The sequence below is a fragment of the Canis lupus genome, chromosome 27, assembly GCF_048164855.1.
Source record: "Canis lupus baileyi chromosome 27, mCanLup2.hap1, whole genome shotgun sequence".
NCBI classification, from domain to species: domain Eukaryota; kingdom Metazoa; phylum Chordata; class Mammalia; order Carnivora; family Canidae; genus Canis; species Canis lupus.
In genome coordinates, this window is record NC_132864.1 from 40,065,333 (window position 1) to 40,083,617 (window position 18,285).

The 18,285-nt window shown below is 42.1% G+C and overlaps 1 protein-coding gene across 5 annotated transcripts in view; it reads left to right on the forward strand.

The window, feature by feature from the left end:
• ATAD1 (ATPase family AAA domain containing 1) overlaps window positions 1-18,285 on the forward strand; it is a 62,633-nt gene that overhangs the window by 16,802 nt on the left and 27,546 nt on the right. For 2 of the 5 annotated variants that reach the window (XR_012019572.1, XM_072803712.1), the window contains exons 1-2: window positions 1,297-1,417; window positions 4,981-5,152. Coding sequence is in view for 3 of the 5 variants with exons in the window: in XM_072803712.1 (XP_072659813.1) it covers window positions 4,991-5,152 (162 nt within the window). In the remaining 2 variants the exon portion in view is untranslated. Of the gene's footprint in view, window positions 1-1,296; window positions 1,418-2,912; window positions 3,058-4,980; window positions 5,153-8,145; window positions 8,323-18,285 lie in introns of those variants that run through there. The other 3 variants (XM_072803714.1, XM_072803715.1, XM_072803713.1) reach the window with 3 other exon arrangements.

Here is an 18,285-nt window from a genome sequence, read left to right on the forward strand (position 1 = left end):
AACCATGGTTTTGGTTTTGTAGATCATCGTCCTGGTCTCGCAATCATCCTGTTTTCCCCAGAGTTCTGTCTCCCCTCTCTATACAGGGAGTCCGGTTCTCTTAAACTTAGCTTCGTTATCATGCAGCCAAAAGCGCTAAATTCCATCCTGATTCCCGTTGACGAATCCACAATTTTAAGATACTTGCACACCCTTGACGTCCCAACCTCGCCCTGTGAAGACTTCGGATTTTGTCATTTCATGGTCTTCTTTCAACAAAGCCTTTAAGTACAGCTGGCGTGAAATGACCCTCTGGAAGAGAAAGCGTGGTGTGTACGTGTGTGTGTGTATGTGTGGCGGAGGGGGGGGAGGGTCCCTGTATTAAATCCGATTCCAGCGAAGCTTGCCATTGAAAGTACATACATTCGGGAAAGTTTCTCTCCCTAAGCCTCATCATTTGCTCGTATGTATTGAAACAGAAGATCGGGGATGCCCTGGGGGGCTCAGCAGTTGAGCATCTGCCTTCCACCCAGGGCGTGACCCTGGAGTCCTGGGATCGAGTTCCACCTCAGGTCGGGCTCCCTGCGTGGAGCCTGCTTCTCCCTCTGCCTGTGTCTCTGCCTCTCTCTCTGTGTCTTTCATGAATGAATGAATGAATGAATGAATGAATGAATAATAAATAGAAAGCATTAGATCGTGGCGATTTCTGAGGATGGATGGAAAAATAAATAAATATAAGAAAAGCATTAGATCGTGGCTACTTCTGAAGATGGATGAAAAAATAAACAGACAAACAAAAGCATTAGATCGTGGCGACTTCCGAGGCCTGCCGGCTGGAGCGCGGGGCGGCGGGGGCCCGGGGACCGCCGACCCCAGGCCCGGCGCGGGCCCGAGGCGCGCCCCGCTTCTCCTTCGCGTCCGCAGGCGCCGGCTCCCTGGGGACCTCCTGGGTGACGTCCCGTCGCTGCCTCCGGGGAGGGGAAGGTGTGCAGGAAACAGGCAGGTCCCCGAGATGCAAATCGCGGCTCCAGACCACCCGGGGCGTCCGGCCCGCGGGCCCGCTCGGGTGCCCCGCGCCGCCCTGTCGCACGGTTTCCGGCGCCGCCGCAGGTGCGGGTCGGCGCGGAGACGCGGGAGGAGGGCGCGCTCACCCCGGAAACTGAAAGTCGCCCCCGCAGCCCGCGAGCGCGCGGGGGCCGCCCGGGACCCCAGGAGCCACGCTCAGAGCGCCGGCGAGGGCCGCGGGCCGACGCCGAGAGCCGCAGCCGCCCGCCGCCATGGCGGACGCCCCGGAAGTGCGCCCCCCGCGCGCGGGCGGCGCATGCGCCGAGCGAGGGGGCGGGTCGCGGCTGCCGCCGGAAGCACTCCCTCCCAGGCGGCGTTTCCTTCCGGTGCGAGGCTGGCCGACGGCTCCTGCTGCCTCAGTGTCCGCCCCGGGGTGAGTAGCGGGCTCCTCCGGGGCCTCGTGGGACGAGGCGGGATGCCGCCCAGCTCCCGTGGGGGGCGGCCGGGATCTGGGAGGCCGCGCGAGCAAGGTCACCGCGCCGCCCCCGCCCCCGGTGCCGACGCCGGCTTCCCGCAGCCCTTGGTTGGTGTCCCGCAGGTTCACCTCCAAGGGCGTCCCGGGCCTCGCTTGGCTTCCGGCCCGGCCTGGGCCCTGGGGGTCCCCCAGCGCGGCCCCTCGCTTGTGCCGGCGGGCGCGGGAGTCCCCGTGGGCGCGGCCCGGGCGGGCTCTGGCGGAGGACGGTGCTCGTGGTCACAGCCTGCCGTGATCTCCGTGGCGGCCGGCGGGCGCGTCCCCGGGGCTGTCCCTGATCCCGTCCCCGATCCCGGCCGTGTCCCCGGTCCCGTCCCCGAGCCCGGCCCCGTCCCCGAGCCCGTCCCCAGTCCCGTCCCCAGTCCCGTCCCCAAGCCCGTCCCCGAGCCCGTCCCCGGGCTCGTCCCCGGCCGTGTCCCCGGTCCCGTCCCCGGTCCCGTCCCCGGGCTCGTCCCCGGCCGTGTCCCCGGTCCCGTCCCCGTCCCGCCCCCCGTCCCGTCCCCGGGGCTCCCTGCCTGCGGGGCTGGGCCTTCGGGGTCGGGAGACACTTCCCTCCGACCCTGCGGTGAACGAGGGCGGAGAGCCTGGGTCTCGCCCCGCCGGGTCGCCGTGCGCTCGCTGCCGTTTCCTGCCCAGACACGGAGCGCGGGTGAGACGCGAGCCCCTCGGGTCCCGTCCGCCGCACCTGCGGCCCCGCCCCGCGGAGCTCCTGCCGCGTTTCCTTCGCGTTCGTACGCGCCCGGCTGCGTATCCCTGTTGGTGTTTCCCGCTGGCCGGACCGGAGTGCGCGGCGTCGGCCACCCGGCCTGTGGGTGCTGGGCGAGCGCACGGCGGAGCGCCTGCCCGGAGGCCGCCGGTAGGAGCCGAGGCCCTCGCACGAGACGGGAGAGCCAGGCGGAGGCTTTGTTCACGGGGTCCGAACCTTGTCATCGTCGGCCACCGGGATGCGCTGAAGCCCGCCCCAGCTGTCGGGTCGGTCGGCGTCGGCGGGCCTCCGCTAGATGGCGGCTCCCGCCCCGCGAACCCCAGCTCCGTGACTACGGGACAGCGTCTTACTCGCATGCCTCCGGTTTTCACAGATGAACTTCGTAGAGCCTTGCGTTGTTGCCTGATGGTTTATTTCCATCTTTGAGTAATAATATCCCCGCCTAATGTTATCACATCTTACAGCTGCACTTTTTTTTTGTTTGTTTGTTTAGAATTTTATTTATGTATGTATTCATGAGAGACACAGAGAGAGAAAGAGAGAGAGAGAGGCAGAGACCCAGACAGGGGGAGAAGCAGGCTCCACGCAGGGAGCCCGACGTGGGACTCGATCCCGGACCCCGGGGTCACACCCTGGGCCGCAGGCGGGCACTAAACCGCCGAGCCACCTGGGCCGCCCTCCAGCTGCGCTTTCCATTTTATTCTGTTGCAATGAAAGCTCGAGAAGTCAATTTTTTACTCACAAGAAGTGGAGTATTGTTAACTCCCCTGTAGGACTCCACGCTGATGGATGAAAGCACACTTGAATTTGTTGCATGAGGAGAGACTCTAATTAGGTGGATTTTCCTCTCTAGCTCTGTTTGTAAAGATGTAATTAATATAATAATAATAACTGCACTTTGTGTGCCCTGAGGAAAATAACTGTGTCTTAGCTATTATTGTATGCCCAGCCTATAGGAGGCATGATAAATACGTGTTGGGTGGGTAAACCACTTAATGTCTCTAGGTCAAAGGTTCTTCATCTGAAATGAAGGCTTTTGATTATTCTGCTGTTGAGTGTAAGTTAAATAACATACTATTGTGAAGTAAGTGGCCCCTGGTAATGTAGGAACGTGGAACCCTTGGCTTTTTTTGGGAAATCGTTCAGTCTGGCGACAGCTTCGTCATAATGATGGAGTGGGAAGTGTTTCTGCAGTTGCAGTTTATCTGTTGAACAGATAGCCACTGAATAGCTGCTCTTGTGTGTGACAGAAAGATGGAGGAGATATAAATCCTGTTTATAAGGATTTGACTTCTAGTTGAATACAGTGAGTATTATAGAAGTTCAGCAGTGGGGCCAAATGGATGATGTAGAGCATTAACGTGATCTGAAAGCTTCGATGGAGCCGCTGAAGTTGGTGTTTGAAGTTTGGATAGAATTTGACTGATCCTAATGAAGGGAAAGAAATGGCCTATCCAGGGTACCAGGCAGATACAGTGGAGGGAAGATACACACGGCGTTGTCAGATGCCGGTGACTCCTCCAGCTGTTGACAGTTCTCTTAAGTGGTGAGAAGTAAAATGCTTAGACGTTACTCTTTGGGGCTACGTTAGGATGCTCTGGGACACTTGGAAATCCTGTAAATAAAGGGAAAGCTTTGGAGTCTCTTTTATCAGGGAGAAGTATATGCTCCTGAATGGAAGCAGGGAGGGAACTAAGAGGAATTTAAAAATTGTTGAAGCTATTCCAGAGGGAGGGACATAAAGAAGATCTTTAATTGAGTAGTAGTAGGGATAAGAGAAACTAATTTTAGTGGAAGGACTCCACTAAAGAAAAAGATACTGGTCTCTGCGGTTTATCTGTTGCGGAGCCGTCTGTGCAGATTCTGGTTAATCCTTTTTATACGAGTGCAGAATACATTCTCTCTCTTTTTCACATAGTCCAGTTCTGTGAGAGAATAATGTTGCTGTTAGAAGCTGAGAGCCTGTATTCCAAACTGTGACAGTCCCATCAGCCCTAACACCCTTATTCTCCTGGGTAGTTACTGCCTTTGACAGGGGCGTGTGTGCCTTCTGCAAACCGTATGTGACTGCCGTTGCAGCTCACAGATGTAGGGAAACATAGGCTTGCTGCCTCTTTTCTTCTCGTCTTAGGCGAGTAGTACTGTGTTCTTGTGATTCAGAAATTTTTGAAGATTCTGTTGCTTCATGTTTAACTGGGTGGTTGGAAATAATAGGGTGGCCCAAAAAATTTAATGCCACTTGTTAATAGAGAAAACGGCATGTTTACATTTAAGCAGGCCTTGAAAACCTGAAAAGTAAGCCTGAGGAGAAAGCGAGTCTGTTCAGTTTGAATTTCACTCAAAAACTAACCTGCTGTACATTGTACGTAATAGGAGAAGTTCTTATCATCGCATTAATAAAGTATTTCAGTGATAGGCCGCCTTTTCTTCAGTTGGATTAGTGGTATAGTCATTAGATCCTTAGATTTTCTGAAATAGTTACTTAAAAGCTGTAAAAGAGTAAGTATCTTAAGATGTTGACTGCATTTTTCAAATAAAATCGTCTACTTAAATTATCTGAGCTTTCAATAAGGTTCATTAAAAAGTCTAATAAACCTCAGTTTTTAGTATGTTCATTTTTCCTTAAAACACTTTAAGGCAAGAGATGTTGAATTTGACTAAAAGTTACTTTTTCTTGCTGAGTTTAAGCTGCTTATCAGTCTCCCAATTGTAATGAATCTAGTTATTACTTAGTAACATTTCTGTTTGTTTTTTTAAGGTTAATCAAGATGGTACATGCTGAAGCCTTTTCTCGTCCTTTGAGTCGGAACGAAGTTGTCGGTTTAATTTTCCGTTTGACGATATTTGGTGCAGTAACATACTTTACAATCAAATGGATGGTAGATGCAATTGATCCAACCAGGAAGCAAAAAGTAGAAGCTCAGAAACAGGTATGACTAAAATGTTTAAGGATCATTTTTATTGTAGCTAGCTTGTATTTTCATAAAACTAAGGATATAGTAGAATTAGAAAATAATAAGTTCTCTAAGACCTATGTGAAAATGTGTTGGAACATCATATTTAAGTTTTTTTTAATATACCTTTTTTTTTTTAAGATTTTATTTATTTATTCATGAGACCCACACAGAGAGGCAGAGACACAGCCAGAGGGGAGAAGCAGGCTCCATGCAGGAACTCCATGCAGTTCCACATTGCATGGATGCGATGTGGAACTCGATCCCAAGGTAGACACTCAACCCCTGAGCCACCCAGGCATCCCTTTAATTTCATTATTCCTAAAAAAAGTATTCATTTTTCAAATTCTTTCTGTGTAACTTATCAGGATAAAAAGTGGTGAAGAATAAAGATCTTCCAGTATTTTGTTGTGAACATCTTCTTTAGGATATTTTTGTCAGCTAATGAATGAGGGAATCTAGGTAAAATTTTTCAACAGACTAAACAAAAATTTATCTTTAGTGATGGTATGCATTTTGCTTTGCACAGCATTTGAAATGTGGCTAATACTGATCAGCTGTCGGTCTTATACTCACAAACTCACTAATTTCTAATTAAGAAATTGCTAAATCTTATTAATATAAGTCTCAGGGGGTTTTTGTTTGTTTTTTTTTTCAGTAACTGCCTCTTGTGGTCGTTTTCTTATTAGGACGATATATTTGTTTGGGTTTCTGTTCTTCCTCAAAAAAGTAAAAGCCCTAAAGGAGCCTTGCAAGTTTTTCTTTCTGTTTTAGGGCAAGATGTTCATGTTCATCAATGTTTAGATTCCTTCTGTGTGTTGTGACTGTGATGCACTCAGTAAACATTTCCTGAGCTCCTAGCAAATTCTTGGTGCCAAGGATAAAAGATAAACAAATTTTGTTCTTTCAAAATGCTGTAGGCTAGTGTGGCAAACAGGAATGTAAATAAATGACTGCTTTATGGTGCTACCCATAGCTCTTAAATCAGTGAAAATCAGTTTCATGAATATTGCTTACTGTTTGTATCCAAAAAAGCAATTTGAACAGCTGTGAGTTTGTTCTCTGCATTTGATTATAAAATAGTTGACTCGGGTCTAGATGATATCATACTATCAGTCAATTTACAACTCCCTTAGAAGTCTGACCAGTGCAGTTTGTCTGTGTATGTGTGTTTTAAGTAAGTATATCCATGTGTCTTCAGAAGTGCAGCTTTTCCCACCATCTACACTATGCAAGTCAGTTTAAATCTGAGGTCAAAGTATTGATAAGTCAAACCACTTTGAGAAGTTTTAAAAGCAGAGATGTGCCTATTAGAGAATTTTGTATTTTATTTTCTTGGCTTCTAAGAGCTCCTGGAACACACATGTTATGGAAGACATAGAAAGCCAAACAGAAATATTAAATGATAAATTAATGGATTGTTACCTTTAAGCCTTTGTTGGAAATCATATATGCAATATAGTTGTAAATATCAGGTATACAAAGCATTAGACTCAACATCTGTCCCATAGTGCCCTTGGTAGGGTAAAAAGACTTGTCCATGATAATGTAAGTTATAATAGTAGCATATTCTAATTGCCTAATGAATAGACAGAAGCTGTGGTATTTAGAGAAAGCAGCAACACTGATGATTGAGGAATTAGTAGTTGAGGACAGCTTCATGAAAGAGTCTGGCCGCTAGGACAGGCAAGGGCAGTTGAAGTAGCAAGATCACGAACAGGATCAGGACAGGTATAGGAAAAACAAGACCTGTTCTGGGAGCAGTAAACAGACTAGTCAGACTGGAGTGGAGGATTTATGCAACTAACTAATAGGACTTGGAGGAAGCAGTAAGAGATTAAAGGGTAAAGTCAGGGAAGAGACCTCTGCTTCTTTAATCTGTTCTTTTTGGTGGGTGGACAAAGGCTGATAAGAAAAAATGGCACAGCATTTTACAAGTCAACATTAGCCAAGAAGGAGGTGTGCTGTTTGCTAGGTCAGGGGCTCTAGCTTCTCTGATAGCCTTCCTTTTTTCCCTTCTTACCTCCAGCCAGTGTTGAAGTACACTACTGACCAGTTGAAGTCTTCTGTGTAGGCGGTGTAAACTATTACATTGTCAAACTGCCTAGTAAAGATTTTTAGTGAGTGAGTGATATGCAAAGGAATGTTTTAAGGATAGTTCATCTCACAGTAGTATATGGCAGGAACGGGAGTTAGATCTGCATGGACTTGCATAGACAAGCGGACTGCAGTAGGCCTGGGGGTGAGAAAAGGAATGGAATGGGTGAAATAGACTAATCAGAATGAATGCTAGAAGGATTTTGTGATGATATGGGGGGAAAAAAAGGACATATTACATACAAATGAATCCAAGATTTTTCTGGAGTCCTTGAAGCCTCATAGTACCTTTCATAGAGGTTTAGAAACTGAAGATAGAGCAAGTTTACAGAGAGATGATATTTGATTTGGGCATATTGAGTTTGTGCTGGTGGTAGGCATCCGGGGAAAATGTTCATCCAGCAGTTAATGGTAGGTCTAAATCTCAGAGAAAATGTGGATCCTTGGAGGTTCCTCATCAGATGGTCATAAGTAGTTTGGCTCCTTAGAGAAGTGAGTCTCACTGGGATGCGGAGGCCTCAGGATTATTCTTCTGTAGATATGTATCATTTATGGGGTTTTCCCTAAACCACTCCTCCACCATCCTCCTACCACCATCAGGATTTATACATTCAAGTCTTGACAGTTTTCATGTAGTTGTTACTATGATAGATGCTGATGACTGTATATTGGAAGTGATGAGGTCTCTAAAGGAGATGCCATCAAACACCGTAAATAGTAGGCTGAAGAGTAAGCCTTCATTTAGGGAACGGAAAATGAAGTGAGGTCAGTGAAGGATGAACAGATTGGTTAGGATAACTAGGTCCCCGGACTGCCTTTCCTGCTTAAAACAACTAAACGGTCTAAATAAAATATTTTTTAATCTTTTTAAGGGTGTTCATGAGCTAGCAAGAAAGTAAGAAATTCAGATAAAAACTGAGGGTAAAAACTGAAAAAGATAAGATGAGCCAGCTTTCACATTGGAGGGAATTTGCTGAACCTGCTGAATTTGGACGTCTATTTTTATGGCCCAGAAGAGCTCAGGATAGAAAACACAGGACCATTCCAAGGTAGGGTATCTCATAGACAGTACTCCCATAAATCTTTGACTCCTAAAAAAGTATACCCTCTTTGGTAATTTACCTAAAGATAAAGATGTAAGAATGGTTTGAAAAAGAGAAATTTAGGCCATATACTAGTGACACATATAAATTGTAGATACAGAAAGGTTGAAAATAAAAGGATAGAAAAATGCCTATACCATACAAATACAATGCTGGTTGAACAAAAATAAACTTTAAGGCAAAAATACCATTAGAGAAAATAAGATTCATTACAGAACGATTAAAGATTCAATTCAACAAGAAATGTAACATTTTATATTTGTGTGCATCTGTTAATATAGCCTCAAAATACATAAGGCAAAAAGCTGGTAGAACTGTAGGAAGAAATAACATATCCATCATCATGGTGGAAGGTTTTTAACATTGCTTTCAGTAATTGGTAGATGAAATATTTAAATCTTTTTTTTCCAGTATAATTAACATACGATGTTATATTAGCTTCAGGTGTAAAATATAGTGATTCAGCAATTCTGTATATTACTCGGTGCTCGTGATAAGTGTATTCTTAATCCCATTCACCTGTTTCACTCCTTTCCCCACCTACCTACCCACTTCTACTCTGGTAACCATCCATTTTGTTCTCTGTAATTGAGTCTGTTTTTTAGTTTGTCTCTTTTTCACTCTGTTCGTTTGGGTTTTTTCTTATATTCCATATATGGTATTTGTCTTTTTCTGGTTGACTAATTTCACTTAGCATTATACCCTCTGGGTCCATCCATGTTGTCATGAATGGAAAGCTTTCATTTTTTTTTTTTATGACCGAGTAATATTCTATTATTACTATTATTATTATTATTATTATTATTATTATTATCTACTATCACATCTTTTTTATTTGTTTGTCAATGGACACTTGGTCTGCTTCCATAATTTGACTATTGTAAATAATGCTCAGAACATGTAACCACAGGGGTGCATATATCTTTCTGAATTAGTGTTATTGTATTCTTTGGGTAAATGGCTAGTAATGCGATTGCTGGATCATAGGTAGTTCTTTTTTTTTTTTTTTTTTTTTTTTTTAATTTTTATTTATTTATGATAGTCACAGAGAGAGAGAGAGAGAGAGAGGCAGAGACATAGGCAGAGGGAGAAGCAGGCTCCATGCACCGGGAGCCTGATGTGGGATTCGATCCCGGGTCTCCAGGATCGCGCCCTGGGCCAAAGGCAGGCGCCAAACCGCTGCGCCACCCAGGGATCCCCGGTAGTTCTATTTTTAAACTTTCTGGAGAACCTCCATACTGTTCTTCAGTTTCTGTACCACTTTGCATTCCCACTAACCGTGCATTGCATAAGGGTTCCTTTTTTCCCCCCACATCCTTATCAACACTTATTGTTTCTTGTGTTGTTTGTTGATTTTAGCCATTCTGACAGTTATGAAGTGATAGCTCATTGATCTGCATTTCCCTGGTGATGAGTGATGTTGAGCATCTGGATGTCTTTGGAGAAATGTCTGTTCATGTCTCCTGTTCATTTTTTAATTGGATTTTTGGGGGGGTTTGGTATTGAGTTGTATGAATTCTTTATATAATTTGGATACTAACCCTTTATCGCATGTTATTTGCAAATATCTTGTCATTCAGTTAGATTGTCTTTTAGTTCTGTTGCTTTTTTTTTTTGCTGTGCAGACCTTATTATTTTGATGTAGTCAGATGAGACTTTTTTTTTTAAATGGGTAAGGATAAAGCAGATTTACATAAGTAACAGCTTTATCTAGTAGCTCCACACAGTGTATTGTGCTTCAAACAATTGCAGGGTACATATCTAAAAAACACTTGTGTACGATTTTTGAAATTTAACTATATGATAAATTGTAAAGCAGATGTCAAGTTTCTTAGCACTGGTAGCATGTTTGTTACATTCCCTGGCTCTGGTGCAGAACAGTAAGATCATTAAATATCCAATAAGTTGGAAAGTAAGAAACTCTCTAAAGAACTCCTAGGTAAAAGAAAACTAGTAGGAATTAGAAAATATTTAAGATTAGGGTGCATGGATGGCTCAGTCAATTAAGTCTGCTTAGTGTCGGGTCATGATCTTAGCATCCTGGGATCCAGTCCCTGTGTCAGGCTCCCTGCTGGGTGGGGAGTGTGTTTCTCCCTCTCCTGGACCTCCTCCTGCTCGAGTGCTCTCTCCCGCAAGCTCTCTCTCTCAAAAAATAAATAAAATCTTAAAAAATATATGATTGAATTAAATATAATGTATTAGTGTTTAGAGAGAAATTTATAGTCTTAAGTATTTTTTAGAAAAGAAGGTGGAAAATAAATATCAAACTTTTAGAAAATTGATAAAGTAAATATCAAACTTAAGCTCAGAAGATTTTTAATATAAACTCATGGATAATGAGAGAATGGAAATAACAGTAAGACAAATTAATGGGCAATAGAATATGCAATAGAGTGAATAAAAATCTAGAAAATGAGTAGACATAAAAAAAAAAAGAAAATGAGTAGACAATAAAGTCTGTGAAACCAAAAACTTGATTATTTGAATATACAAAAAATACTTGACAGTTTTATAAAACCAGTCAAGAAAAAAATGAAGCCACCAATAAATATTACTGGGAATGATAGAGGAGACATAATGACGATGCTACAGACATTAAAAATAAGGAAAATTTATAACTACCAATAAATTTTAAGGCCTTAAATGATATGGTGAGACTCTTAGAAAAATATACATTGCCATAACTGACTTAAGAATTAGGCATGATGGGCAGCCCCAGTGGCTCAGCGGTTTAGCGCCACCTTCAGCCCAGGGCGTGATCCTGGAGACCCAGGATCGAGTCCCACGTGGAGTCCCCTGCATGGAGTCTGCTTCTCCCTCTGCCTGTGTCTCTGCCTCTCTCTCTCTCTCTCTCTCTCTCTCTCTAATAAATAAATCTTAAAAAAAAAAAAAAAAAGAAAAAAAAACAATTAGGCATGAGTAGTTAGTCCCATACCTATGAAATAAGTTAATATTGGACATAGGTTTTGATAAAGAATACTCCAGGCCCATAGAATTTTACTGGCAAGTTCTAGCAACATATAAGAAACAAATTAATGATAACAATTTTATACAAATTCTAGAAGAGGGAACAGTCACCAATCCTTTTTACGAGGATAGCATAACCGTCCTAAAAACTTGTAATGGGCTGTAATTTATCCCAATTAAATGAATAGAAGAATATTAAAATACTAGCAAGTTGAATTCAGCAGTGTATAAAAAAAGATAATATATTATGATCAGTTGGATTTATTCCAGGAGTTTAAGGCTGGCTTCATTTGAGGAAAAAATATATTTATAATGTTCTATAATAACAGATTAAAGGATAAGACTGTGATTATCTCAATAAATGCAGAAAAAGCCTTTGTTAAAATTAAATATTCATTCTTTTTAGAAAAGCTCTTAGTGCAGTAGGAATAGACAGTAATATCTTTAGCTTGATAAAATGAATTTACTATAGGAAATATACTTCATGGTAAAAATTGAAAGCATCTCCTTTATGATTAGAGCCTGTTGTCATCACTTGTGTTCAGCATTTTACTGTTAATGATGCATAAGTCAAGAAAAAAGATAAGAGGTAGAAGGATTGGAAAAGAAGGAATTAAACAGTCATTATATACAGATCATATGATATTCTGCATAGAAAGCAAACAAAGTCTGTAGCTAATCCATCGAGGCTAATAAGAGTTTAAAGGCTACTGGATAGAAAATCAGTGTGCAAAAATCAACTATTTCTGTATATGTGTCATAGTTTGAAAATGCAACTTTAAAAAAGATAGTATTTACAATAGTATCAAAAATATACAGTAAATGACAAGTTCTACAACACATTTGTAATGAAAATTATAAAACTACTGAAAACTATACTTCATGCCAATAAAAATACTGACAGGCTTTTTCATTATTTTTTTTTCTAAAATTTTTATAGAAGAATAAGAGTTTATATGTAGGCCAGACACTTGAAAAACAAGACATGTATAGCTTATTAAGCTGTTGTTACTAAAACAGTATGCTTTTGGCACAGGGATGGATTAACAAATTTAACAGATAAGAGTCCAGAAACAGACGTAGGCATACTATAGAAACTTGATATGGAAACAGAATTGGCTCTGCTTTGTAGATTATTAGAGAAAGGATGGATCAATAAATGCTACGTGAACAATTGGTTCTATATGGGAGGGGATAAAATTTGATTTTTATTTAATCCCATTTACAATAATCTCTTCTGTGGATTAAGGACCTGAATTTATTCATATGACAAGTATTTACTGAGCAGGTGTTCTGTGGTTGTTTTGACCTCATCTATGTATTCTAAAGATGTCTTTTTTTTTTTTTACCTACCCAACTATTAATAAAAATACCTTTAAAAACTGGCCAGAAGAGTAGGAATAAAACCAGAATAACATAGGGTATTGGTACTAGTCTTTCCCACGTTAACACATTTGAAGTAGACAAAACACTGCAGACTGTAGTAGTCGTTCATTGTAGCATGTCATCTAGAAGGCCTACATTCTAAAATAAGAATTGGGGGAAGTTGGTGGGTGTTGAATATAATTTTTCAAAGCTCCTCCTTACATTTCAAACCCTGTATCTGGAAAATCATTTGTCAAGTCCTCAAAACCAAAGGAAGAGAATGTTGCAAAAGAGATTTTTTGTAAACGTTGCATTATAAAATCCAGGAGAAAAGGAGGACATATAGAATGTAATCAAAGAAAGCAGTCCATAAATTCAGTGAAATCAGAGTGATTTCCATTCACTGGGGACAGCAAGTATCATTTGAAGCAAAAGAAGTTGGTCATTCCAGAATTTGCTGGCAGAAAGGTAAGGAAGAAAAGGGAAAAGACTAGTGGATAAGAAGGAGGTGGGGAGTTGCTACCAAAGAGGATGGAGGTAGATCCCAGAGGGTTTGGGATCAGTAGTTGAGAACATTGTAAGAAGAGTTAATTTACTCTCAGTGAAGTGGAGAGATGTTATAACTAAATGGAAATGGAAATGGAGGTTTAGGACCTGCTGAGATAAGTATGTGACCGACCAGTGTTTAATGAGAAATAATTGTGGATTATGAACATTAGGGTGTAGTTGAAGGAAGCATGAATTTATTGGGAATTTAGTTGTTTCATTTTTATTAACTTCTCCGAGCATTTCTCAGCATCTTTGTAGCAGATAAATGGAATGGTGGTGCGGAGCCAGCCTTGAGGGTAAGGCTGACTGGTACAAGTGTAAGGGGTTCTGAGGTTCAACAGAAGACATTGTTGAAATGATGAGCTGTGGTCCAGGCCGTTTAGGAAGCTAGATATTTCCAGCTAATTACTAGATAATTAAGTGAAAGTACAGAAGGGAATTAAAGAATTAAGAGTACACACTGAGAACAAAGATCACATGTGAATGTGGGAGAGGAGGAAGGTATGACTTCTGTGGTCAGAAAGGAAGAGCACTGAATGTAGAAGCTGAGGTAACATTTTGAGGCTACCTGGTAATCCATGAGCCTCATGCAAATTTAAAGGCAGTGCAGTTGTCAGATGAAAGAGGTAAAAGATGATGTCGGGGCGTTCAAATCTCGAACAGTGACTTAGAAGTAGTCTTAATGTTTGAATTAAGTTATTTGTAAACAACTTCTAGCCTGAAGCCAGGAGAACTTTCCAGCTTGGTGAAATGTGGGGCATTTAATCCGTCATGAGAGAGGAGATGGTTTCCGCAGGGTGTCCTACAGGGACGGGGATTTTCTGGGCATCTGCTGCTGCTTGGATCGTATTTAGATGTAGTGGAAGAGTTTTGATGGGTAAGCCTGATGAAAGGGTGGGGTTAATTGAGATGTAGAAAAATGGAATCTCTAGGTAAGCTCTCTATTTAAGTGCTCTAAGTACAGGATGAATAGCTTAATGCTTAACCTGTTCTGAGCATTTATAAATAAAACACTTGGTTTAGCATCTTCATTAGATTGTGTAACATTTCTGAGAGTTAGACTGTGTGATATTTCTGAGATTGTAGTTTAATAGTCAAAGACCAGGAAAGACTCCCTACTGAGAATTCTTCCTACACATGAAAGTCGTGTCCTGTGACTTCAGTGGAGTTAATGTCTTCTATTTTAGTCCTGTCATGATACTCTAGTCTTCGAAACTTTTAGTTATTTTGGAGAACTATTAGCCGAAATATTTTGTGAAGAGATGATATACCGAAACCTTTAAAAAATTAAAAACAAAACCTTGAACTGTCCGCTGCCTGGTATTTTTAAGAGCAGCCGTCCTCGAATGCCGGTTACACGGGGACAGCTAAAGCTTGCCGACACCGGGAAGCCATCCTGACCTCCATGATCGATCAGTGGCTCACACAACGAAGGTGTGCTGGTGCTGAATCTTAGATTCCTTGTGCCAGTTAGCGCTGCCTGCTAGGCCAAGCAATAGGTAGAAGGGATGGGGACAGAAGGCAGCCAGAGAGAGGAAGTCAGGGAGAGAAGGCCCTGCAGCATCGTGCTCTACGCACAAGCACAGTGGAAGAGCACCGGAGTCGAAAGCCCTCTTACCCTACAACTTCCAGAATACACGCAGTAAAACCAGAAGGCAGACAGTGCACTGACCCTAAAGGGGGAGATGACTTGTCTCCTCTAGAATTTTTATATGAGTTTATAGGAGATTATATCTAATACATAGAGCTAATCACTCAAATTTTTTGGTGTTTCCTATTTAAATGTATTTTTATGAGCTTTGTATCAGTGATTTCTTCTATCCACTTAGAGCAGTTTAGCTATGACTTTTATTTAAAAAATGTAAGTTTATAGTTCATCTCTGGCTTTTTCACCCTTGTTATTGCTACCTCTAACTTTTAAAAATTATTCTTCCAAAAGAACAACCAATTTTCTGGATCTTTCAGAAACTGAACGAAATGTTTCTTTTCTGCTACTCCTTTTCTCCATCTCTTCCCTTTCTAGGCAAAAAATATTAGTTCTCTATTTCCTACCCCACTTAAGACGAATACTTTACGTGAAGAAAAACAAATAGCATGAAAAGATAAAAAATTCTGTGAAACAGTTAAAAAGAGTGTACAGTAAAAAGTAAGGTTCCCTCCTACCTTTGACTCCCCTCCCCCCAGCCCACCATTTTTCCTCCACAGTGACAATGACTTAGAAACCTGCTTGTCCCTCTCCCTTGCCTGCCACTCCGCTGACTTGTGCCTACGCGTGCTCACTCGCTTTAAGAAAAAACAAACAAAAGTTGGTAACTAGAAAATATAATTGTCCTTGAGCTGTATATGATAAAGCAGTGAATGAACATAGCCATTTTTAGAGTACAATCAAATCATAATTTTGTTTTTCTTGGTAAAACATTTCAGAAATGGACTCAGTTAAGGGTGTCAGAGCTAGAAACAGTTGGATAACTTCTGGAACACAGTTTGGTGTTGGTATGATGGGTTTGGGGGTACTTTCTTTTTGTTCATTTGTTTGTTACCTGTGTCCTGCTCTCCCAAATGAGGAGTATTAGTATTTGAGCAGAACGTGAGCTTTGGAATTAGACACATCAGGGTTTGAACTCTGGAAATGCCAATTCCTAGCTCATAATCTCGGCAGTTCTTTTAATTGCTCTGACCCTTGGGCTCCTCATCTGAAAAATGAGCATGTTAATAGCTACTTATCAGGATGATTTTAAGGGCTGATTGTAAAAAAAAATGAAAATGAGTTTTGCCCAATAAACCTTAATTTCTTTCTTCTGTCAATGTTGTAAATGCAACCTGAAGACGTTGTTAAATTGGACTGCTTTTATGGAGAACAGATTTTAGGTAAATTGGACTATAGCATTTTCTAGCTCCATAACATAAACAACATAGCTGATATTTGTCATTTAGGAAACCCTAGACATAAATAAAGGTTGTTAGTATATAAACCAAGAGGCAGTTTTGGTCTAGAGTAAAATTTTAAGAGCAAGTAGCTAATGGGGTGGGGGGAGATCAGCAGGGTTTCTTAACTCGGCACTGTTGACATTTGGGGCCAGGTAATTGGGGAGGGGCGGGCTATGCTGTGCCTTTTAGAATGTTTAGCAGCATCCCTGTCTCCTCTGACTAAATACTAATAGCACCGCCTTCCCCCAGGTTGTGGCAGCCAAAGTATTCCCAGACCTTGCCAAATGTCCCGAGTGGCAAAATCACCCCTGGTTGAAAACCAGTGTTTTACAGCATAGCCTAAAAAGAACACGTGTGGGCTGGCTTCACATTTATAGAAGCATAATGAAAAAGAAGAGTAAATTGATGTTATTACAGATACTAAAATAGGACACCTATCGTAGCTGACAAAAGATTTAAAGTCAGCAAAAGAGAAGATCTTTACAAGAAAGAGATTAAAGAACCTGAGAAAGGCTACTTTATTCATTGCTTCAGTAATTTTATAGAAGAAGGCTAAAGAGGAAAAACAGTGTGGTTCATAGCTCTTTTTAAAAAATGCTACATCATAAGGATATGATTTATCTTAATTTATCCACATTTGTCCTAATCTTCTGACCAATCTCTAACTATGATGCCCTGTGATAGGAATTCCCTTTTGAACTGGCAATACCCCCTGACAAGAACAAGATCTTTAGAATCAAAAGTATTTTGGGTGGTGCCTGGCTGGCTTGATTGGGGGGAGCATGTGACTCTTGATCTCAAGGTCATGAGTTAAAGCCCCACATTGGGTGTGGAGCCTACTTTAAAAATATAGGGGATCCCTGGGTGGCGCAGCGGTTTGGCTCCTGCCTTTGGCCCAGGGCGCGATCCTGGAGACCCGGGATCAAATCCCACATCGGGCTCCTGGTGCATGGAGCCTGCTTCTCCCTCTGCCTGTGTCTCTGCCTCTCTCTCTCTCTCTGTGACTATCATAAATAAAAATTAAAAAAAAAAATATATATATATATAAAATAGGGCAGCCCCGGTGGCTCAGTGGTTTAGCACCCCCTGCAGCCCAAGGTGTGATCCTGGAGACCTGGGATCAAGTCCTACGTCGGGCTCCCTGCATGGAGCCTGCTTCTCCCTCTGCCTGTGTCTCTGCCTCTCTTTCTCTCTCTCTCTCTCTCTATCATGAATAAATAAATAAAATCTTAAAAAATAAAAAAAAATATGTATAAAATAAATAAAGGATACAACGTGATATTTTTAAAGTATTTTAGGAGAACGAACGTAACAAAAATTTTGGTATTTATCAGAGCACCTTTCAGTTAATTGAAATTTGAATGTGTTTTCCTTAGATTTTTTAAGACTCCTTAGTGGTCACAGATTCCTCTCTTATAGTTGAGGACAGCAAGGTCATGTGGGTGGTGGTTAGAGGATGGGCTCTGGAGTTGGGCTGCCCACATGTGTATGTTGTCTTTTCCATTTGCTAACTCCAACCTAAGGCAAGTTAATTTCATCTGAGCTAATCTTTAATTTCCTTTTCTCAGTGGGGAAAAATTCTACTTCATAAGCTCACACAGGGGATTCAGTGAGTTAATCCATTTAAGTATTTTGGCATAATACTTCACACACTCAGTAAATGTTTGTAAAATCATTATTTTTTAAAATCTTAATCGAAAGCTTTGTTGCATTGTTAAAGCTCATAGGTTTTTTGTTTTTTTTTTTAAGATTTGTTTATTTATTTATTCATGAGCAACACAGAGAGAGAGAGAGAGAGAGAGAGGCAGAACTCACAGGCAGAGGGAGAAGCAGGCTCCCTGTGGGAGCCGGAGGTGGCACCTGATCCCAGGACCCCAGGATCCCGCCCTGGGCCAAAGGCAGACACTCAACCACGGAGCCACCCGGGCACCCCTCAAATCTTTTCTTTACCTCAGGGTTTACACTGGGGAAAGATGAGATCAAGGGGCCTAGAATTTCCCTGGAAAATTCTTGTATGGCTGTTCATTGCTCTTTAGCCTTCACAGATGACCTCTTTTGGAGTACCAGTGCCTAAATATCAAACTAAAGGAAGTTGCTTGT